Source organism: Rasamsonia byssochlamydoides (assembly GCF_041956645.1).
Source record: "Rasamsonia byssochlamydoides strain NRRL 3658 unplaced genomic scaffold VTN77scaffold_19, whole genome shotgun sequence".
In the NCBI taxonomy this organism is placed as follows: domain Eukaryota; kingdom Fungi; phylum Ascomycota; class Eurotiomycetes; order Eurotiales; family Trichocomaceae; genus Rasamsonia; species Rasamsonia byssochlamydoides.
Genome location: NW_027192402.1, coordinates 11,838 through 34,212, shown reverse-complemented (window position 1 = coordinate 34,212; position 22,375 = coordinate 11,838). Strand labels below are relative to the sequence as shown.

Genomic DNA, 22,375 nt, shown 5'->3' with positions numbered 1-22,375 from the left:
TTCTTCTTCTTCCTTCCTCAGCTTCGAATTCTTGTAAATTACGCTACCAAATATGAATTTATTTCGTTTTTGACTGAGCCGCACAGCTACCTGAATATGCCCCAATTACACTGAACATCGTAGGAGCATATACGTTTGATACTTATATAATACAGATTGATGCTGATTGACCGGTTGAATGAATTACTCTGAACTCGAGATTTCAGAGAATAACCGCTCTGAGAGCCTGTAACACCAGGGAAAATATAAATCCCCGAGCAACTTCCTCAATTTGAAGACAGTCAAAAACCCTTCCGAGCGCTTCACCCGTTGCAGCAGCCCCCATTACGCTCATCAGAGCCTGGGGCATTCCTCTTTGGATAAGCAGCTTCCGGGCGTTAGCCCTCAGTCTCTCCTTCTCATCACTGCTCAGCGGAGGAGGCCACCGGCTCATCTCTTCTTGTGTTGGCATCGAGTTTTCTCGGAGCTTTGTAATATGAGCCGCCAGCGCCTCGTCCGATGTCTGAGCATCAATCATCGACTCCTGTAGCAAAGTGCGGATCGCTTCAAGATGAGGGTTCCCCGGCCGCAAAATATATGACTTTGCCGCGTTCAGAAGAGTCCTTCGAATATTCCAAGCGGAAGACAAGGTGTACAGTTCATTGATGACAGCAAAGATCAGCTCAACTGCAATTCGAGTCTCATCCTCAGTGATCGGGCTGCCACTGCTCTCTCGGCGGGTTGCTTTAGGAGACGCTGATCTTGCCTCTGGCCGCGGCACAGGTTCGGGTTGCCCTTGACTGTTGGCGTCATTTGGACCAGGTGTCGTGTTTCGATCAGCACTTTCCGTTGTAACAGAACTTTGATGAGAGGAAAGACCTGAATCCCGCAGATCTACCTTTCTACTACTGGTTGATAGGCCCATTCCACGTGCATTCGATTCTGGAATCATTCGAGGTTCTATTTGAGCTGGTGTAGGAGCTGACGAAAGATCATGAGCAGCACCGCCTTGTCTTTTGTCCGGCCGTTCCAGGAGTTTTGCAGCCTCTTTCATTTGGCTACCCAAGTCCAATGACACAGAACGTCCTGAATCTTTGCGATCCTCGTGCTGTCGGTTATCCATAACCGTTAAACTGCTTATACTAGTTGTTTTCATTGATCGGGGAGCCTTCGCTTGCCCTATGGCCATTTCATGTGCCCTTTTGGTTGTACCCACACCTCCAAACACTCCGGTCACTCCTTCCAAGACAGCTTTACCACCTCCGGCTACACCTTTTGGAGCATTGGATAAGACCTCCAAAACGCCTTTCCCCATGCTCTCAAATGTGCTCTGGCGAGGAAAGGAGAAGCCAGCCTTGGCAGATGCCGACGAGGATGTTATGCTCAGATCCCTATCTTTTCCAAGAAATCGTCTCATGCGCTCGCATTCTGCAAGGTGCTCATGCCGGAGTGCGTCGCGAAGGTAGCTCTCAAGGTTCCGTGTCAATGCTTGTTTCGTCTGTCCTTTCCACGTTGGCAAAGTAGCATGCTTTTCTGAGAAGGAATAGATAGCGTTCATTCTTGAAATCGTTGCTAGCCCTTCGTGCAGATATTCGAAGTCCGCATATTTCCTGAAAATCATCCAACCTGGTTGTCGTGATGAGGCGGGTTCGATCTGCAGTGAGTAATAGGTCGAAGGCTTTGACCGAATGACCGCCTTGTCTCCAGGTTCAGAATCATCATCTATCAATACCGAAGCACCGTACAGACTCAGAGGCGGTGTGGACTCCGATACCGCGTGTGAAGAAGGTGGCATTCCTGCCGTTTGAGAAGGCAGCTGCTGGACATAATCGGTGCTTTTTACCTCAGTGGAACTTCGCTGACGGTCCCGCGACGCAATTGATCCTAGATTCTCGTGAAAATGTAAATCTGCAGTACCGTCTTCACCGTCTTCTTCAGTTTTTTCACCTTCCGACGAGGTTGGGGTCGTCATTCCTTCCGTAGTCGTACTAGAAACAAAACTCCCATTTGCAGCACAGTTTCCAGTATCCGTCATCTGAGACGCTCTCCTCTGCAATATCTCTTCACTATCCATCACCCCTTTCAGATGCGTTGGTTCCACAATTGACGCCTTTAGTGCATCCCCTGTCTGAGCCGGTAAGTCTTCAGAGCTTTTCTTAGCCCGTAACTCAGAGGGAAGGCTGCCAAGGTTATCAGAAGATGGATCGACAACTGTCTTGTCCTTACGAGTATGTTCAAGGCCGGCATCAATTGCGTTCATTATCTCGGGTTCGCCTTCTTGGAGTAGATATATGATCCAATTGTTGATGAATTCGGGCTGCGAACAGCTCTTTATAACCGATTCCAAGACGAGGCCCGCAAAAATCTCCCGGAGAAAATTCCTGACCACCTCACACTCGTACGCTGTGCGGTCAAGGAATTTAGAAAGAATATCGTCTGCCACCATCTTAAGCTTCTTCTGTTGTTGCTCGACAGCCAAGACATTGGCTAAGCTACTCTCAGGGAATTGTGCTAGATATTTTCTCACAGCTTCTTCGGGGGTTGACGAATCGGAGCCCGTAGCCTGCAACGCCAAAGACAGTTCATTCAGGAATACAATGATCATCGAAGAGGAATTCGTGACGAATTGAAGGAAAGTATCTGCAGGCCGTTTGCGGGTGAGATGTGAGGACAAGGAGGTGATAAAGTTAACCAATATTTTCCGGCAAGAGAGAGGGAAAGTCTCTTCAAACGGCAAGATCGGTGCATACCAGTATCTATTATTTGGTGAGTCGCTGTCCGCAGGATGAAGGGGTGGAATTCTTACAGCACGTAATTCCTGACAATGGCATCGATCAGTGTAGTGAGAGCTGCCGCTGTGGCAGGAGGAAAACTAGAAAAAGAGAGTTCTCTGTCATGTATCGATTCAGCCTTGCTGACAGCAGAATTGTAGCCATGGGCCCCGTCTTCAGTAGTTTTCTCCGACTGCCATTCAAGTAATCTGTTGGCCACCTCTATACCCAGCTCCTTCCTCCTTCTATGATGACTGGAATCCAATCCACCATTTGGCAAATCATCTGCAACGCCGTCCCAATAGGCATGGAGGATAACACCTGCAACTACCCCGATGAGCAGCAACCCGAGTCTCCCTAGGATGATGAATGTCGCGACAGCTAAACCAGCAAAGACAGCCAGAAGTGTATCATTCCCAGCGGTCGATAGAAAATGAAGGACATGCTGCGTGAGTGTGGCTATCTGGGATTGCGAGGATTCGGATGCGGACGAGTTGGAAAAATGGTTGACATCGTGCCCTGTCGTGTCAGGTTCGGGGGCTCTGTTTGTCTGTTGAGGTTTGTCCGACGCGGTGCAGACGACAGAACTATCCATGACAGCTACATCTGAATTCTCTGCAGGTGATCGACATGGAAGTTGTCAGCTTTTGCTGACTGTTGAGACAGACTTGCCTCGATACGTTCTTGACCAAGGTCGTACGTAGGTGGAAGACGCTTGACGCCGCGGTGTCGGCTACTCGACTGCACAGATTATATCAGCAATATAAGGCTTGGAAAGGCCTCGAGGAAAGACGGAATGTGAAATTCTATTCCAACCGTATATATCCAATAGAAAGAAAGCTTGTTTGATCTTCATCAATCCTTTCAGTGGACTCTTAAGTACTCCCAGGTTACTCGAGTGCTCTACAGTAGATGGCCTGAATAAAATCACGTGAACAGAACTTAACCAAGCACGGTCGACACATTATGTTGTATTAACCATGTCACCAAGAGAATAAGATGTAGACACATATATATAACCCTCCTTTATTACCCTGCTTGCTTGAAATTGTCCAAGCAAAGTATCTAAAGCTTTCGGAGGGTGATTTCTCTCCGCTCTCCGAGTGAATCCAGGCATTCAAAGAACATGCATTCCATGCCAGATGCAAAGAAGAAAGCGGTATCTAAAGATTTACCAGGCACTCTCATGGCCTTTTTTCTGTTCCATATCCAGACCTAATGATCCTTAGAGGCTTTCTTCAAAACCCCTCCCTGCTTGATGTATTTGGTATGTGATCCTTGGGCAACCAAGATGAGCTGATCGGAATCATCACGTTTTGAAATGGTGACAGTCGTAAAGGCGAGAGTTTTGCCAATCTTATTGGCCTGACCTTCAATCTCGAGCCAGTCTCCGATCTTCGCTGTCGAAAGATACGACACATGTATATCCGTGCTGACGCCAGTGGATTCGAGACCATGAGAAGCAATGGCCATCCCACCTGCCCAGTCAACCACGCATGCAGAGAATGCACCATGCAAAGTACCTTTGGAGTTCAGATGGCGAGCAGAGACGGCAATCCTGGCACGTACAACACCTTTTTGAGCTTCATAGATTTCCACATTTTCCAGGAGGAATGCATATATATTGGACTAGTTGGCCGTATCCTTTCCCAGACCTTTTGAACACTTGAAAGCTCGGAGCTCATAATGATCGGTGCTGACCGCAGGCTCAGTAAGCAATGATGTATCAAAAGTATCAGGAGAGGGTTAAATAGTAGTAATCATGTAATCATGGTGTCTGTGTGTCAGATTTTATATTTGAATGTTTACCTAAGGTCGTGAGAAAAATTATGTGCCAAGTGAGAAAACAGCTAACCCAATTTGTATGACCTGGTACCTGACCTCGGCCCCACTAAGGAAGCCGTATCGGAGTAAGGAGAATCCAACCTTGGAACAACCACCATAATCCGGAGTACACATTAGGTATTCCAATTAATAAAATATTAAATCAATTACAATCAACGGGCCTTACAGGTCTCGCTTTACTCACTGGTTTGAAGAGGAAATACCTCTATGTCAGGGACTTCTGGCCCCCAGGCTGCTATGGTTTTCTATCTCGTTTCTAGGCCGGTTTCCTACTCATATTCTTTTCTATGCATAGTTAATGCTTGCTATGTCCTTTACTAATATGTGTCTCAGTAGTGTCTGTTCCCTGCTAATATATAATCCCTTACCAATATTCAATCCCTTTGCCAATCTATATATCTCTTGCCAATGTGGAGCAGATTTCATGAATTACCATGTGTGCTTACTTCCATTATAATTGAGGGGACAAGGGTGATGACTACAATATTGAAGCCGACACATATCCATACATACTATTGATTATCGTTGCTTAACCAATTTCATAATCCCAAAAGGCAGACCTCATCCAACTTCTAAGCAGTTTTCAGTATTACATACTTTAACCTGCTCTCCCTCAATGTATTTGGTTTTTATCAACTTGACCTCCTACATACAATGTAATACTCATGAGGGTTTCATAATACAAAGAATACAAAGAATGTCTTCCAACACTTAAAAAAAATAAATTCTCCTTATGGGATGAGATTTCCAGCTATAAGATGACTCCCAAGACTGGCGTAAAACTAGCCATAATGTCCTCATAGTTCTTGGCAACACTGAGGCTAATGAGGATATTTGATAAAAAAAATTATACTCAGAGAATGATAAAATACAGAGCTAGGGGTAAATTTATTTCACTTAGTAATACTCCATGAGACTTCTATACGATGATTCTCAACAACCATGAACATTTCCAATGCAAAAGTCATACCTAGAGAAAGAGAAGAAAATAAAGCGCCAGAAATAGTAAAAAGTTTATTGAATTTTTTAATAGGTAAAAAAGCTACGGTGATCATTTACTCCGTATTTATGGATAATAAGATTGAGCTGCTGAGCAATCATTAAGTTAGCGAATACCCGATAAAACTATGTTATCTTCTATTTTATTTTACTTTACTAGGCCGGGTACTTTAAAGGATGCTGCCAGGAAGCTCATAGGTGCAAATACTATTTTTTATACATCAGACCTAGGTAGGGTGCTAAGACAGTGGCAAGTGCTAGTTCTCATAGACTGCTCAAGGACATTATATTCATTCTGTGAATCACTGGACAATATCAGCAGTTACCTAGCAGCCTGTATAACACTACATGCTCTGTATATAGATAACCATTAGTACCTCCATATCGGTACCTAGGTAGGTGTATAATAACCATATAGGTTAGACAGAGAGCTAGACAGTTTCAAGAAGAATCAAGTTATTCTAGATGAATGGCTGCACCAATCACAGACAAGTCAGAAAAACCGGCATTTACCCTTTTCTCCTACATCTTTTATCATTACTGCATAGTTTTTTTCTGCTGCAATTATCACTCATAACTTTCAGATTGTCTCTTTATGAACAAGTAGTTTGGGGTTGGCACTTTGCAGTACAGTTTCTAAGAACCCACTCACTATAAGAATTAGTTGAGAAGAGCGGTATTTGAAGAGACCTGGCGATTACAGGTAGTCTAACAATGGACGTCTTCAATTGGACTCTTGGAGGCCTTTATCCACAGTCATCTGTCATGTAACCTCCTTTCATGGAAGCAGCATGCTCATAAGTCATCTACGTCTTCCTCTTCGCATCCTCGAGAGCATCTGGGAGAGCATGAAATGATTTACATCCTCGTCTGCCCAATATGATAGATGGCTCGCAATACTGGCGATCAACGATATGTCAAAAGCTCCCCTACAAACATTCAATCAGTACCGTCCGCGTCTTCTCTTGCCCCTTCTGTGATCTCCAGGGTAACTGTAATAATAGCTGACAAGGAAGATAAATGGGGAAGACGCCGTCTTACTCTTGTATACTATAGTCCACCCGGCCATTGGAATTCAAAGCCCTGACCTTGGCTTCTTCGATCTTGAGTTTCCTCGCCCGCTCTTCAGCTTCAAGCAATTCCGCGGCATTATCAAGATCTCCTGGGGTATTTCTCTTGTGGCTACGCCTTGCTTTCCGGAAACCTTCATAGAGAGTTTCCAGCTCTGTGTCGATGAGAGTTTGAAAGTCCTCATCAGCTGCTTGTGCCTCCCCCTTATTGCCCTCCTTTTCATTTGAGTTCTCCAAAACTGTGCCACCTTGTGTCTGCTGTGAGCGATGAGTTGCGGACCCCGAAGGTGCTGAGTCTTCAGAATGCAACCCCAAACTACGATTCAACAGACTGCTGGCGACCCCCGATGTGAAGTTTGTCCATAAGGAGCCCACACGAGAACTGATGTTAGAGAGACTCTGTCCTGATGTAGTCCAAATGCTCTTTTTCACTGACGGCAAAGGTTGTGGTTTAAGAGTAGTCATAGCGGGAGATATTAAAGGTTCAAGACGGTAGCTTACCGGGTCAGACGGGTGGAAGATATTGTACAGCCGTCCACACTTAGGCGATGACACACTGGAAGGAATGTCAAGATTATGTCTTCCGTGGGCATTTCCAGGGTGGTTCAGCGACCGCGGAGAACCCGTTAAGGACTCGCGACCGGTGAAGCTCACCGGGATCTGTGTAAAGTCGTGCCCGAGGATTGATCGGCCGACGATTTTTTTTCCCTTTAACATTTGGAAAAGAGCAATGGGAGATCCAAGACAGAAGAATTCTTGACAGTCGAAGTCAAGAGGATAACTATTCTGCTCCTTTGGCATTGTTTCGGTGTTTCCATCCTTCGTAGCAGGACCAGCGCGCGGACCATTAACGGAACTGCTCTGCTGACGGCAGAGAATGTCAAACATAATGGCACTCCCAAGAGAATGACCACAGAGACTGACTGAACCCCGGAACGACGGATTGCGTGACTTAAAGAGTTTGAAGATTCGGTTGCACTCCTGTTGAACTATGCGCATTATATGCTCACGATAGGCGCTCTGGTAGAGAAGTACATCCATTGCGAGATCAGATATGAGATTTCGAACTGCAGGCACACCTTCAAGAGTGATATCGGCCAGGCTTGGGTACTGCTCATCTTCGGCGGTAAGACTATTGGGATCGGCGAGGTCAAGTTCTTTGCGATTTTTCCGCAATCCTTGTCGCGGAAAGTCGAGTAGGTGCCGCCAACATCTAAAGGTTGTTAGCAACGGGTCGAATTTTGTCTGAAATACATTGTAACTGGAAGCGCACGGCTCGTGATCATGCTCAACACATAAGGATTCCTTACACAGGGAGGACCTGAACACGACAATTCTTCTTGGCATCGGCATATGGGGAGTTGAGCGCCTGTAGATCAGGGGAAGCGGCGTAAACGCTTTTCATTGTCTTCCTTAAGACATTCACATCATGTACAAAATTGATGCTTTCCAGTCGCAACCCAAGTCGCTGCCCGATTCCATGAGTGACAAGCACCAAATGGTCAATCTCTCTTCCTCTTTCCTCATCATCGGCTTCTCTAGAGTCTTCCATTTCCTTTTCTTCCCGTTTCCTGGCCTCCTCTTCAAGAACAGCAGTGTCTCGTGTTTCACCGGTTAAGGATGACATCTGTCGTTGCAGTGTTTCCCGTTGCTCGTTCGAAACGGTACGTTCAGCTTCCGACTCTTGACCATCTAGAGTGGATGACGAGAAAGAGTCCGGTGCAGACCTCCGCTTGAGTCGTTTCAGATCATCCTCGCTATGCTTTGAAGGCAGGCCATCTCGCGACTTCATCTGTCGCGATGACCTTAATTCAGTGCCTCTCGTGTCCATCGCCTCTTTGGGTCGCCCCGGTTCGCTGTACCCACGGATAACCTTCGTACCACCTACACCACCAAGTCTCTGATAAACGGTACTGCTCATGCGAGACATAAAGTCATCATAATTTAACCAAGCCGTTGTCGAATCCTGATAAGTGACTGTGCTGTTCATGTACGCGCCAAAGAGGCGATAAACGGGCAGCTCGCTCACAGAAATGGATGGCATTTCGCCGCTGCCTTGTTCAGTATTGGAGGAGGAGCCGGCATCTTTAGTTGTAACTGCATCCGGGCCTGAGCTAGAATGGCTTGAGGCCTTTCCAGTTTCATTGCTGGACGATGTTCCAGGGGTTCGAGACTTTGGTCTCGAATGTTGATATTGAATTTGCCACGGTTTCACCTTCAAGTATCCCTCTTCAAGTTGCGTAGCTAGGTTTTCTTCGCATGGCTTAAGTGTTGATCCTTCTTGAAAAAACCAAGTTCCCCGACGCACTTCGTATATGGGGCCCAACCAGTATGCAGGACTGAGCTCCCTCTTGTTAACATCAACGTCAAACAAGTAGTCCTCGTTAACCGGCACCTTGATAGTTTCATTCGGTTCTCCCTTGATGCTTTCCTTGACTCCGGCAGCATGCTTTGAATCCTCCTGCCTCAACAGTTGCTGGAAAGCAGCCTCGATAGACTGGGAGTCTCTGGACGAAAATGGAACAAACTTCTTCGGTGGGGGTAAGGGCTTAGACTCCGTCTTCTCGAGCCCTAAGAACGCCGGCTTGGACTTGGGTGTGTCAACTGCATAGAACCATCGGGGTTGCAGAGGAGGGCAGTCCTCAGGATAACGAAGTTGGCTCAGCCGCTGCCTGTGAGAAATCGTGTGATCCTCTCCTTGTGTTGGCTGGAGAGCATCCCGTCCGTTACCAGGGTCTGCTGCGCCTGGCTGAGGAGTTGTACCCCTGGGAGAAGTCCAAGGAGAAATGGCTCCAAGAAAGGAAGATTTCGTTTCGGCCCCCGGCATTGTCCTCCGGTAAAGCCGGAAGAGAAAAGGTAGGCGAGCCAACTCGTGAAGCCCAATGAACAGCCGACAATAAAAATGGGAGATTTGAATAAGTTATCTTCCAGGCAACTAGATTTGCTTCGGGAGAGATGCTGCTGCCTAGGCTTCAAGAACAGAGGTCTATAGTGAGTAGCTTGACTAAGCCTAAAACTATACCGGATGAATCCAGCTTCTGGTCATTCAGCAAGTACCAGGTGGTTGAGGTCTATAGAACGGACTATGTGAGGAGTGTCGGGGTTGGATTTGAGTATATTTCCGTGCGCGACCAAATGGAAATAAATAAGGCACAGGACGTCTAGAAGAGATATATTCCTGGTTGTTCAGTAGTGTTGGTAGGATGCGTAAATGTGTACCTCCAACTCTTGAGGTTGGTTCCTGTACGTCAACATCATTCTTCGGCACCGTGGGTCTCCACAGCTAGCGTCATCGTGTTGGTGCTGGGACTGCATCAGAAGTGGGGAAATGAAAAATGGACACAAGGAGTGGTCAGCACTGATGCAAAGAATAAATGGGCAGTGTATCCTTCCTCCCTCGTGTCCACTGTCCACCGCTCCTGAATCCACAGAGTGATACGCAGGCGCCTCTTCCCCTGTTTGAGCTGGGCAGTCAGCCTTTCGGCCCCGCCTCGTTCTTCGGCTCTTCCATAACAATCCATCAGCCTCCGGCGGGCGCGCAGCACGAACACCTTGAACTCAGCCAGCAAGTTATCACCCCCGTTGGTCTATATTAGTAAAACCATCCCATCAGAAATCGGCGTCAAACGGAGTGATTCTCGATATTACTATCGTTTTCGGTTTCACGGTAACTGGCTCTGCTTTTACTGGCCGATTGACACAATTGGACTCGTTGGTCAAAAGTACCCCGCTGTCATCAGCCGGCCAGAATTCAAGTCACAGGAAACACGACCAGCGATTGCAAAATGAACGTTCTGAAACTCCAAAAGTAAGTGCGACTTTATTCGAATTGGTTCCCTGTTCTGAAACCCGGGTTTCATACCTATTCCTCGTTATCCCCGTCATGCTTCTGTGCTCAAGTCCATCGGTGATGTAGGAAGTACCCGCAATTCCAGCAGAATGAGTTATTCTCTCTCCAGGATGCCTTCAGAAAGCTAGATGTTGATGACAAGGGCTATCTCGATGAAGCCACTGCGATCAAGGCGACCCAGCAGTCGGAACGACAACCATATGACGTCGTGAGACAAGCATTGAAAGAAGTAGAGCTCGACAGCTCCCGCCGAGTCGAATTTGAAGACTATGTTGACGTACGTGCCATAGTTTTGTGGTCGGATCTCGTGCAAGATAGCTGATATGATGAACTGCAGCTTATTGCAAAGCTTCGCGGAGCCGCTGATACTTCTGCTAGAGCTCCTGGCGGTGCTGTCCAGGCTGCGGCTCCTCTGCCAGGAAATGGTGTAGGCTCATCTCGTCATGTTTCTAAAGGAAGCATCGGAGGCAAAATCCACGTCCCTGGATCTTCTGCCAACGTGACCCACACAATCAACGAGGATGAGAGGACTGAATTCACGAGGCACATCAATGCCGTGCTAGCTGGCGACCCCGACATTGGCCATCTTTTGCCATTCCCCACGGACACGTTCGAGATGTTTGATAAGTGCAAGGATGGGTTGGTCTTAGCCAAGCTTATCAATGACAGTGTGCCGGATACTATCGACGAACGTGTCTTGAACAAACCTGGTCCCAAACTTAAACAGCTAAATGCCTTTCACATGACAGAGAACAACAACATTGTGATCAACTCTGCAAAAGGTATTGGATGTTCTGTTGTCAACATTGGGAGTGGTGACATTATCGAGGTGCGAGAACACCTGATTCTGGGATTGATCTGGCAGATCATCCGTCGCGGTCTCCTGGGAAAAATTGATATCAAGCTTCATCCGGAACTTTACAGGCTCTTGGAAGATGATGAGACACTTGAACAGCTTCTACGATTACCCCCAGAGCAGATTCTACTCCGTTGGTTCAATTATCACTTGAAGAATGCTAAATGGGAGAGAAGGTTAGTATTTTGGTCTTTCAGGTAACGGTATCTAGTCCGCTCATTGCATCCTCGTTCCAGGGTCACCAATTTCTCGAATGATGTTAAGGATGGGGAGAATTATACTGTCCTTCTTAACCAGTTAGCCCCTGACCTCTGCTCTCGTGCGCCCCTTCAGACAAGAGACCTGCTTCAACGTGCAGAGCAGGTCCTGACGAACGCGGAAAAACTCAACTGCCGCAAATTCTTGACTCCTTCGTCGCTTGTTGCTGGGAATCCGAAACTGAATCTTGCATTTGTTGCCAACCTTTTCAACACTCACCCGGGTCTCGACCCGATTACAGAGGAAGAGAAGCTCCAAGTTGAGGACTTCGATGCTGAAGGGGAACGAGAAGCCCGGGTGTTCACGCTTTGGCTGAACTCATTGGATGTACAGCCCCCTGTCAATTCTCTTTTTGACGATCTTCGAGACGGAACGATCCTATTGCAGGCTTACGACAAAGTCATTCCCGGTAGTGTCAACTGGAGACACGTGAACAAGCCGCCTGCAGTTGGAGGCGAAATGATGCGCTTCAAGGCTGTGGAGAACACGAATTACGCCATCGAGTTGGGGAAGCAAAACAACTTCTCTCTTGTAGGTATCCAGGGGGCAGACATCACAGATGGGCAGCGTACTTTGACTCTTGGGTTGGTATGGCAGCTTATGCGAAAAGATATCACGAATACTCTTTCTTCTCTAGCCCGGCGGCTGGGCAAGCGTGAAATCACCGACGCAGAAATGATCCGTTGGGCAAATGATATGTCTCGCAAAGGTGGTCGAACCTCTTCAATACGCAGCTTCAAAGACGCCTCCATCGGTACGGGCGTGTTTCTCTTAGACGTCCTCAATGGCATGAAGAGCAGTTACGTCGATTACGATCTTGTGACACCAGGCCTCACTCCTGAAGATGCGTATGCAAATGCAAAGTTGGCCATCAGCATCGCCAGAAAGATGGGTGCGACTATTTGGCTAGTGCCCGAGGATATCTGCCAAGTCCGGTCCCGTCTCGTGACAACTTTCATCGGTGTGTATATCACTTATCAAATCGTGTTTTCATAGACCTGCTTCACTGTTTCCAGCGCTGGAAATACTGACTATGACTCAGGATCTCTTATGGCCACATTCGAGAAGATGTAAAACATAGGGCTGGCGTCAGAGAGCCAGTCACATATCGATCTCGGCAGATGTTTGGTGGCCATGTTTCATCTGTTTCCAATGGTTACTACGGGCGGATTGCAATGCGTGAACAGAACCTGCCTCTGCTCTATGCATCTATATGATTGCTTTTAGTCTCAATCCCATTTATTAGATATGTATCTTTTTCGATCAATATTTATGGATGCTGGAAGGAAACAGGTTTCGACTCTTCCTGCTGCCTCCATGGCATATAGTGGAGAGAGAAAAACGAACTTTATAAATTCAATTTATTTCAGAAAATATGTATTGAACACAGGATATAAAGTCCTTTGCCAAGGTTTACTAGGTCATAGAACAACCTTTCCGCCGATCAATGGGTTCTAGAGGTAGTGGTTGAACCAATGAACAGCCTGTAGAAAAGCTTGTTCTTTCGCAAACCTCAGCACTGGTTGGCTAGGATCTGCACGGACTGCGAAGCCGTGCTGAACACCACTGAAAAGATTGATCTGATAAGGTTGACCAGTCTTAAGGAGTATCTCCTCGCTCTCATGACGTTTCTCGGCGGGGAATATGGTATCAGTTTCTGTTCCAGATCCTCCGGTCAACTCCCAGTCGTTTTCAACAAGGATATTCAGCAAGCACACTGACCAGCTGCAGAAATTGATAGAGGGCCCTGGATAGCAGCCAGCTCTTCGGGCTCGATAAAGCTGGGGTGAGCAATATAGCCGACATCAACTTTCTTCTCTGCCGGCTTAAGGAAACGGACGACATATTTCGCCTATGGTGTGGATGAGCATGATTCTTCTCGCATAACACTATGGTTTACTTCGACTGGGGAAAACTGATCGATGTATATGACGAATTCAAGACATACCCCAAAACAGTAACCCACGGCTCCAATTCTTTCACAGCCCAGAGACGTCCGCATCTCATTCAAGACTGAATCTACTACTGGATCGACAACCGGTGGAAGATGACCGGGAGGACCAGTGAGCCAGGCTTTAAAGTCAAAGTCGGCCGGCCTGTTCAAGGGAATTGGGTCGCCATGAAACAGATCGGGCATTACCACGAAGTACCCATTTGCCGCAAATTGGTCAGCAATCAGCTGCGCATTGATGAAGCGATGCCCAATGACATCAGTGAGAATCAGGATTGCACGTTTTGTAGAACGATCCGCAGGATATGAGAAATAGGTCTCAACTATCACTTAACATCAGAAACTCTTCTTCATTGAGTATCAGAAGAACCCTCCCCAATCCCCTCCCAGAATAGGCAAAGACAGAAAAAAAAAAGAAGAGATGGGAGAGAGAGGGGGGAGGGAGGGGGACAACAGATTCAGCATGCAGAGTGAACAGGAAGCAGGGTTTAAAATACCATCTCCAATTTTCTTGATCTCGCCTTTCGCTTCCCCTTCATGCTTTACACCAATGGTGCAACATTGAGCTGGTGCGTGGGATGTCATGGCTTGCGTTGAACTGTGAGACAGGTTCGACTTAATTATTTATGTTCAAAAAAACAAGGAGATACAAAAAAATCTCTGGTGACAATAATGCCAGATGAGAATTCTGGTGATGGACAGATTGGAAGGACTGTTGTTTTCTTATCGCATCAACTTCAGAGCTTATTAAGCACAGTGAGTTGTGGGGGAGCGGGGTATGCCCCTCCTCCGCAGTCTGCATATCAGAATAGTGATATCGACTAGGTACTTCTATGTATGCTCTATTATAAAATTGAAGTCCTTCTTTTTTTCCCTTTTGCAACGCCAGATGACTCAACACCAGTTGTCATTTCTCACAAGCATACCAAATTTATGAAATCGGCCTACCCTATACTAGCAAAAGATATACATAAATTGGCAAAGGACTGCAAATATAGGCAAGGGATTACATATTGGAAAGGATGTACATACATTAGTGATGAAGATGCATATTACTGATTGAGACGCACATTAGTAAGGGATAGAGTCAGAAATATGGCGAGGAACATGGGTAGGAAGCCCACCTGGAAAACAGATAAAAAAACTATATAGGAGGTAGGGGGCCAAAAGTCCCAGGCATAGACCGGGTATTTTCTCTCCAAGGCAGTCGAGCGAAGCGAGACCTGTAAATTGTCTTAACTAAGGCAGGACGTCAAGAAGGTACCAGTCATAATAAAAATCCTGACCCTTTGTCCGAAGAGGTTTGACCAGGTGCCGTCAACATTTTTTTTAATCAACTCAGGTTATATAATGAGATACAGACTGCAGAGAAGACTTGGACCTGTGAAGATTCCCAACCAGAAAATGATGTTTCCCAGTGTCCTCCGTCCTCGCAATAGTCTGGTGCGACTGAGGGACACCAGGGGCAGTTGCAGCATCTGAAGCATCAACAAATATCCCCTCAGCCGCCGGAAGATACAGAGCATGATCAGCTCATGCACACATGCTGACAACAGGAATGTGACCAGAGTGGCTGAAGAACGTGACAGATGAAATGCACTTATGGAACTGTGGTAGACATGGCGAAGCAGAAAGTTGTGCACTGGCCGGTTCCAATCTCGCGCAAACTGATCCCAGGAGACGGAGTTCCACCAGTCAGCATAGAAATCCCTATCTGCAAATCTCGTAATTTCAGCTAGAGCATTGAGCTTTTGCAAATATGTCAGTAAACATGTGTAATGACCAAGAAACCAATGGCAACGCGAAGTTAAAGGGTCAAGTAGGATGGGTCTCACAATGCATTCCCAAATAACATAGAATGACAAAAGGTACTCCATCATGAATGGGAAAATCAAGTCGCTGAGCACCCACGGGAACTCCTTTAATCTCTGCCGAAGAGTAATCCCCTCTTCCTTCATCTGCAACGCTGAAATGACAACAGGATATATCCATGCCTGAGAAATAGCAATCATGACGACTATTACACCGAACGTGGCAGCTGTCTTCTCAGCGCATACATCCAATTAATCGTTTCCTGACGAGGATACTCTAGTTCATAGATTAATGTAGGAAGTGGGATAAAACCGTAGAAATCGGCGACCGTAAGATTGTTTGGATAGTGATTAGTTGTCACTAGACATTCCCCTGCCAATTCTTCCGTTAACGAATCAATCTCCCATCTGATGAGGCGGGTAAATGACCGAGTTTGCTCGATGTTCAGAGCTTTGCCAGACTCCATGGCTTCGGAAACGATGCTAATCTCCTTTGAAATGTCAATAAGTTTATGGGAGTCCGTTCCTGGCACGGACTGGCGACGGCGATGAAGATTGTTCAGATCACGAGCGTCAAAATAGGAGACTGCAAAATGTGAAGCAGATGGTGAGAAATGACTTCCATCAAGGTCGTCAAGTTGGGCAAGCTTTTGTTCTAAAACCTGTCGCCTTCTATATACCTCGGATACTGTAGAACTGTCATTAGTATTTCGAGCTGAAAAAGAAATCAATCAAGGGATTGGCATGGAAGACTCACAGTGGCCATTGTAGAAAGCGTAACTATGTTGTTTCATTAGCATTGTTAGACAATGAAGTACAATGAACACAGTGTGCGTCCAGGGCCAGTCTCGATGGTATGTCCACCATATGGTGGCACCAAGATAGAAAGTCTGCCAGACCTTCAAAGACCGTAGTCAGCTAGAGAAGGGTCTTGAAAAGCAAAGATACAGAGAGGTAGGATACAAGAGTAGTTGGAAACGCACATTTTGTATGATCCATCCAGAATTATTCCATCGCAAGTATCCCGCCTTGATTGCTCGCTGAAGGAACAAACAAAATATTGTCGAGCCACACAATACACCATCCGTGACAGCATGTACAAGGACATCCTTATGAAACATCAAACGCAGAATCTCGTTTCTGCCCCAAATACTGCCATAGATTCTCCAATTATTGGCTGCAACTTTGAACAACATCAAGCCGACACCAAGCCAAAATAGATTGAAGAATCCATGAAATTGAGAAGATGAACTTGCGGGATTCTGGCGGTCGAAGGCAGTAAATTGCCTTGTGAATACGAGATCCTTGGGTTTGGAGCGCCTCTTCCTAATGCCTCTCGATTCTTCTCGCTCGATACCCAGTTTCAAAATCTCGTGTAACTCTGACTCGTCCGCTGTGAGTAAATACCTTCCAGCTTGGCCGGTTTTCTCGAGTTTGACAGCATTACTTCGTTGAATAGGGTCAGAAGGGCTATTCAAACCAACGGGCGAAGTAGGCTCAGATTGTTTGGATCTCAAGTTGCCGTCTACAACAGCATGTTTTCTGGAATCGAGCGACGAATCATCGTCTCCCTTCACTGAGGATGAAGAGGAGAATGCTGGAGCCTCTGCGGAGGAAAACCTGGCACCAGCGGCTCGCTCACTAGAATTGAGAGGAGATATCTCCGCATCTTCGTTCGATTGCGGTGCCATCGTTGGAGAAAGTCCTTCCACGAAAATGCGACTTCTAGACCTACATCGAGGGGGGCATCTGAGAACAAAACGAAGAAGTAAGCGGGAGAAAAATCAGACTTTAACAAACGATAATGTTAGTCGGATCCTTTCAGAGATAGCCATCAGAGCAATGTCACGCGATATCTCTTAGGAAAAGAAGTTTGAGACTTGTTGTTGCCTGTTCGCAGGTTATAAAGACGAATCTCCATTTCACCATTTACCAAGATGCATCCACACCATTGGACAAACATGCCGAAGATGCCACAGATCACGTGGCAAATGAAAGAGCTGATGCAGCCGACCTATAAAGGGTCACTGCTGTCTATGTGTCTTGTTATGGCCTTAGTACTGATATAGCAATCAATGAAACATCACAGCTGACCTAACAAATACGTCATATTAGCCATCAAACAAGGATATCAAGCATGCTATGAGAGCCTGAGTGGAGACAACAACAATGACGATAGAGAAATGATCGCTACACAGTAACTCCGGAGAGCTGTAAAACAAGAATTACTGGAGCTGGTGGGGGAGTAATATTATTAATATCGACTTCCTAAACTGTGCGAGTAGGCAGAGGTTACTTTTGTGAGCTAGAGAGATACGACAAGACGCTCAGCGAAAGACGGACACGATCGTTGCATCCGTGCTGGTTTCGAGATCGGGCGGTAAACCAGATTGGTTCCACCTCCTGCTACTAAGCCATAGTAAGGAGGCAGACATACGGACCATCTTTGCCGCAGAGTGCGAAACACGATAGGGCACAAAATACGAATGGGAAACCATATGAAGAACAGGAAACGAAAAGGAATTTGCGACATGTGAAACAGCAAAGTATTAGGGTAGGAATGCCAGTTGGTAGAGGAGATGCCACGACTTCCGCGTTCCTTAGTGACACAAACCTGGCCCATCACCCTAGATAATGAAACTGAGGGACGCGAGAGACAACATCGGTGAGATATCACGGCAGAGAAGTAGCTTGCTTGCCTACCAAACAGTCATCGAATATTCTCAAGTCGACCTACTCGGCAGTATCAAGCTCATCATGAGCAGAAGTGAGTGGGTCCAAGGGAACTGTCAGATGTTAGCAATATGAGGAACATTTTCAACGAAAGGATATGATGGCAGACCTTTCCTGTCATCACCATTGGTGACGTTTTCGCGATCATCGTCACGCCTGTCTCTGTCATCATGTCTATCACGATCCTCCTTGAGATCCCTGTCACGATCGTCGGGGCTTCGAGATCGGTCACGGTCTCGTTCACGGTCGCGCTCACGGTCGCGTTCACGGTCTCGATCGCGGTCACGTCGATCATAATCTCTATCACGCCGGTCATCCTTGCGCGGCGAATAGTCACCACGCCCGCGGCGAGGAGACGGCGAGCGTCCACGACGAGGCGGGGTACGGTCACGGCGGCGATCACGGCCGGAGTCAAATCGCCAAGACGCAGATGGCGGCGTACGAGCCCACTGAAAAGATGTCAGCCGACCCATAAGGGAAAATAGGGCTATGAAGATCCTTACCTCGACTTTCAGCACATCATCACGTCCAATGCGCTTGTTGTGCATCTCGTGATAAGCGTCGTCGGCATCGCGGCGGCTCTCGTACTCAACAAAGGCAAAACTTTGCAATTTCTGAGCATGAGACAATATATACACGATTTAATAGGGGTAATACTTACAGACGACTCGATGCGGTCCGTGGAGCTGGAATGTCACAACGAACAAGGCGACCGTATCTGGGGTAGTCAGATCAGATGCCCAAAATAACAGGTTGGAGAGGAATAAATGAGTGGACACAAGAGAAACATCAAAAGTGGATGAATAGTTAGCGGTGGATGAGAGGAGATTAGATAGGAGGAGGGGGTTCGACGCGGTCAAAACTGCCGTACGCCCGGGGCATAAGGTCAAGGCCGGCGTGAAAGCGAGGAGCTTTGGACGGATGGGTAAACGGTTTCGGTACTGAGACCAGAAATATTCAGGCCGAGGGAGACGGGAACGGGACATGATATTCGTGGGGGTTCGAGTAGCTCGTAGTACCGACGGACAGGACGTACCGTTCGAATTCGTAGGCTAGATCGCGCGCTCGAGTACCGTGGCCGAAGCCTGTCACGTATAGAGTTGTTCCAGACCGAGACATCGCGTGCTGTTAGGTAATGAATTGCCACAAGCGATGGAATTTCAGTATGCCACTCTAAGAGCTTAGAGGGTGTGTAAGGTAGGCAGCCTGCAAGAGCTGAGAGAGGTGTAGAGAGAAGCAAAGAAAGATGCAGTGAAGAGCATTACCGCTGCTAGTGAGAAAAGTGCTTCAGAAGTCCACAGCGACCAAAGACGACAAGGGACCCACATGCAGATAAAGGGCAAACAGAACAAACAAGACTGCTACAGCTAGTACGGAGTACAGAGTCCTACCTAGGTATACCGTAAATCGGGGAGTTGCCTCGTCCGGTTTAGTGCAAGTGGTCCTTTCCTTGTATGGTTAAGCGTTCTTACCGCTTTGATAAACATCAGTCTTATCATACGGTCTACACCCGCCTTCGAGACCTCCCTGTCTCACATTATTATTAAGATAGTTAAAGTTGTAGATATTTTAACCATTATATTTAATAATATATTTATCTTTAAATATATTAATTAGAGAAATAAGATTTATCTTTGAAAAGGAGAGTCCCAGAGAACTAATTAAAGATTTTAAAATATTATGTAATTTAAGGATTTTTTAAATCAATTTATATATTTTAAATTTTACGCTAAAAATAATCATAGTGTATATCCTCTTTTCTGAGAGATAATATTACAGTACATAAGATAGTAGAATCCAAAGTTATGGTAGAAATAATTAGATTGATTAAGAAAAGGCTTAAAAACCAAGACATACTACCTATTGATTATAGAACAAAGGACTTACAGTTTCGATATGAGGATATCTTTCCCCACCCAGGGACAGTGACAGTTACTCAAGTACAATCATACCCATGATCCCTAATAACTACACAACGAGGCCCTTTGTTGGACCACCTTGGTAACGCCCGCCTTGGTGCAGGCATAAAGGGCTACCGGGCATCCTACAGGGAAGGCAAGCAGCACAGGCAGACTGTGCGAAGGTAATGTGTCTAAGGAATCTATTGTTTTTTTTTTTGAACTGTGATCGAAAAGGATCATCAACCACATGCTTGAGAGCAGTATATTGATTGTGGCAATATTCCCACATCACTTGAAAGTATTCCTGATAGGGTTAATTAACCGTATGTATTTGACTGTTGGCTTCAATTCCTACTGCCTCACTATTATCCACAGATGCTCAATCAAGAAGCGGGAATTCAGGCACGATCAACGAATTGTCGCAATTCAGAATGTACGCAGAGGTGTAGTCTTGCTTGAAGACCACTCGCCAGAGCTTGGTATCTTGTACGTCTGATGTCGTTAGCTTTTGAAGACTAAGAGTAAGATTTGCAGAAATCATACTGTACTTCGGATGGGCGTGTCGACAGTCCAGAATGAGCCAGTCCCTAATCAGACCCCCCAAAATCCACCTGTGATAGATACCGTTATCTCGAAATCGATCACTGTGTTGAGTGAGTCGGTCACCATCTCGGAACACCTCTACTCCCCATGCAGGCTCTATAATGCGGAAGTCGATTCTGCCATCTCCCGCGCGTGACCATTCGCTCGATATACCCACTCCGTGGCCGACTAATGAGTAAAAAGCGCGATACCATTCGTCTTGGAATTGGGCCTCTGGAGGCCGTAAGAACGTGGAGGGTGTTTGTCTCGCGTTTAAGCTCAAGACAAGCTTTTTTCCGGGAAAATCTTCTAAGTACCGCTTCGCAGAGGGCAGTGAGAGAAGGTAACTTATCCAGTGGGAAGGGCACCGGCTGAGACATGCAGATAATACTCAACAAACCTACAATGCGTCAGAATAGACAATAAAGGCAGTATAGAAGGAGCATTACTTCTCATGTAGCTTGGAAGGAAGAAAACAGACGATGTCAGGATTCTGAAGGGATGACGCCTCCGTATGGTCAGAGTGCAACCATCCCATTTCATAGCAGAGCTTGATTCCCGCATCCTGAAGGTTACAAGGTACACTGCCATCTTGCAAGACTTTGCGGAGTACATTGGCGGCAGAGACAGTGAGATGCTCTGGCGAGGGGAACGATCTGAACACAGGGGAATGCTCGAGCCGTCGGAAGACGCGGGACTCATCATCTAACGAGTTAACGAGGTGCTCTTTCTTTACACTCTGGATGATGTTTTTCTTAAGATCCGACCGGTAAGTCTGCAAAATTAGTCTTTAGACCCATCGACAAAATGCTACGGTCTATACATACTTCGAAGATGTACGATACAAGTGCCTCAACAGCACCAGGGTGCCCATTCGTCATTGAGTACAGGTATGCACGAGCAGCTGACTCCATATGAAAGATCATGGCCGGGCGAGAGCAGAGTCTGTTCAAAACATCTTGAAACTCGTCCTCAGTATAAAACAGACAAACGTCTGGTGAACCGGGAATATGGGATGTAGTGAGGGATACACGCTGTGATGGACCTAGATGAACTGGGGTACTTCCGTGGGGATACTCAGGGGGTCCGCTGGTAGGGCTTCCGTATGAAGCGAACAGACACATCCTCGGTCCCAAAGTACGACCACTCTGTGACTGTATGAGGCCCAGCCACAGTGCATAATCACCATACGATTGTTGTGCTTCGTCAAGGATGAACACAATGTTTGTGTCCAAAAGGTTATCACGGTTGGCATGGTGATATCCCGCTGCGCCGCATTGTCGGAGTAGATGCTCTCTTGGATCAGGAACGTCGTACCAGCCCGTTATGAACACAACAGGCTCCCCACGCTGGCGGTAATACCTTTCGAGAAGACCTGCGAGCGTTGTCTTACCAGAGGATGGAGTTCCTCTAACATGTAAAACCCGCTTCTCTTCTAACAGCGCGACAAGCTTATTGACGGTGTCAACACGTGGGCAAATATCGGGGTGCGAAAGCGATGATGAGAGTTCGGACGGTCGCACATATGGAGACTGTAACTGATTAGTGGAATCCACCTTTGTCAATGACAGAGATGCTCCTACCATAATCTCGATGTAGAGAAAGGAGGTGGCCGCAGTCATCGCAGGTTCCACCAGTTGAAATGCAATCAGCCTGGATGATCGAAGACCCGGAAGTGCAACTGCATTGTAAACCATTCTTATAGACGAAGGTGCAAGAACCCATGGTGATTTTTATCGTACGATGTCGTTCAGGCGACCATGAGGGTC

General features: G+C 46.7%; 8 protein-coding genes across 8 annotated transcripts; 1 reads left to right on the top strand and 7 right to left on the bottom strand.

Moving 5' to 3' along the window:
- Window positions 1-202: 202 nt before the first annotated feature.
- VTN77DRAFT_2450 (uncharacterized protein) lies at window positions 203-3,345 on the bottom strand (the record flags this gene model as incomplete). The annotated part of the gene is made up of 2 exons (XM_069418291.1): window positions 203-2,735; window positions 2,786-3,345. The coding sequence occupies 2 exons, from the start codon at window positions 3,343-3,345 to the stop codon at window positions 203-205; spliced, it is 3,093 nt and encodes a 1,030-aa protein (XP_069279076.1).
- Window positions 3,346-6,396: 3,051 nt separating this feature from the next.
- On the bottom strand, window positions 6,397-9,491 carry VTN77DRAFT_2449 (uncharacterized protein; the record flags this gene model as incomplete). Its single annotated transcript, XM_069418289.1, has 3 exons — window positions 6,397-6,523; window positions 6,636-7,877; window positions 7,975-9,491. 3 exons carry the CDS (start codon window positions 9,489-9,491, stop codon window positions 6,397-6,399), a joined length of 2,886 nt encoding a protein of 961 aa, XP_069279075.1.
- Window positions 9,492-10,449: 958 nt separating this feature from the next.
- VTN77DRAFT_2448 (uncharacterized protein) lies at window positions 10,450-12,702 on the top strand (the record flags this gene model as incomplete). The annotated part of the gene is made up of 5 exons (XM_069418288.1): window positions 10,450-10,472; window positions 10,581-10,791; window positions 10,852-11,546; window positions 11,607-12,589; window positions 12,671-12,702. 5 exons carry the CDS (start codon window positions 10,450-10,452, stop codon window positions 12,700-12,702), a joined length of 1,944 nt encoding a protein of 647 aa, XP_069279074.1.
- A 380-nt stretch (window positions 12,703-13,082) lies between these two features.
- On the bottom strand, window positions 13,083-14,164 carry VTN77DRAFT_2447 (uncharacterized protein; the record flags this gene model as incomplete). The annotated part of the gene is made up of 4 exons (XM_069418287.1): window positions 13,083-13,285; window positions 13,351-13,480; window positions 13,577-13,902; window positions 14,077-14,164. The coding sequence occupies 4 exons, from the start codon at window positions 14,162-14,164 to the stop codon at window positions 13,083-13,085; spliced, it is 747 nt and encodes a 248-aa protein (XP_069279073.1).
- Window positions 14,165-14,922: 758 nt separating this feature from the next.
- VTN77DRAFT_2446 (uncharacterized protein) lies at window positions 14,923-15,537 on the bottom strand (the record flags this gene model as incomplete). Its single annotated transcript, XM_069418286.1, has 2 exons — window positions 14,923-15,327; window positions 15,415-15,537. The coding sequence occupies 2 exons, from the start codon at window positions 15,535-15,537 to the stop codon at window positions 14,923-14,925; spliced, it is 528 nt and encodes a 175-aa protein (XP_069279072.1).
- Window positions 15,538-15,599: 62 nt separating this feature from the next.
- Window positions 15,600-17,081, bottom strand: VTN77DRAFT_2445 (uncharacterized protein; the record flags this gene model as incomplete). Its single annotated transcript, XM_069418285.1, has 3 exons — window positions 15,600-16,078; window positions 16,148-16,289; window positions 16,374-17,081. The coding sequence occupies 3 exons, from the start codon at window positions 17,079-17,081 to the stop codon at window positions 15,600-15,602; spliced, it is 1,329 nt and encodes a 442-aa protein (XP_069279071.1).
- A 1,042-nt stretch (window positions 17,082-18,123) lies between these two features.
- VTN77DRAFT_2444 (uncharacterized protein) lies at window positions 18,124-19,242 on the bottom strand (the record flags this gene model as incomplete). Its single annotated transcript, XM_069418284.1, has 5 exons — window positions 18,124-18,176; window positions 18,233-18,572; window positions 18,627-18,726; window positions 18,785-18,841; window positions 19,160-19,242. 5 exons carry the CDS (start codon window positions 19,240-19,242, stop codon window positions 18,124-18,126), a joined length of 633 nt encoding a protein of 210 aa, XP_069279070.1.
- A 1,712-nt stretch (window positions 19,243-20,954) lies between these two features.
- Window positions 20,955-22,303, bottom strand: VTN77DRAFT_2443 (uncharacterized protein; the record flags this gene model as incomplete). The annotated part of the gene is made up of 4 exons (XM_069418283.1): window positions 20,955-21,006; window positions 21,056-21,381; window positions 21,434-22,138; window positions 22,190-22,303. 4 exons carry the CDS (start codon window positions 22,301-22,303, stop codon window positions 20,955-20,957), a joined length of 1,197 nt encoding a protein of 398 aa, XP_069279069.1.
- Window positions 22,304-22,375: the final 72 nt, after the last annotated feature.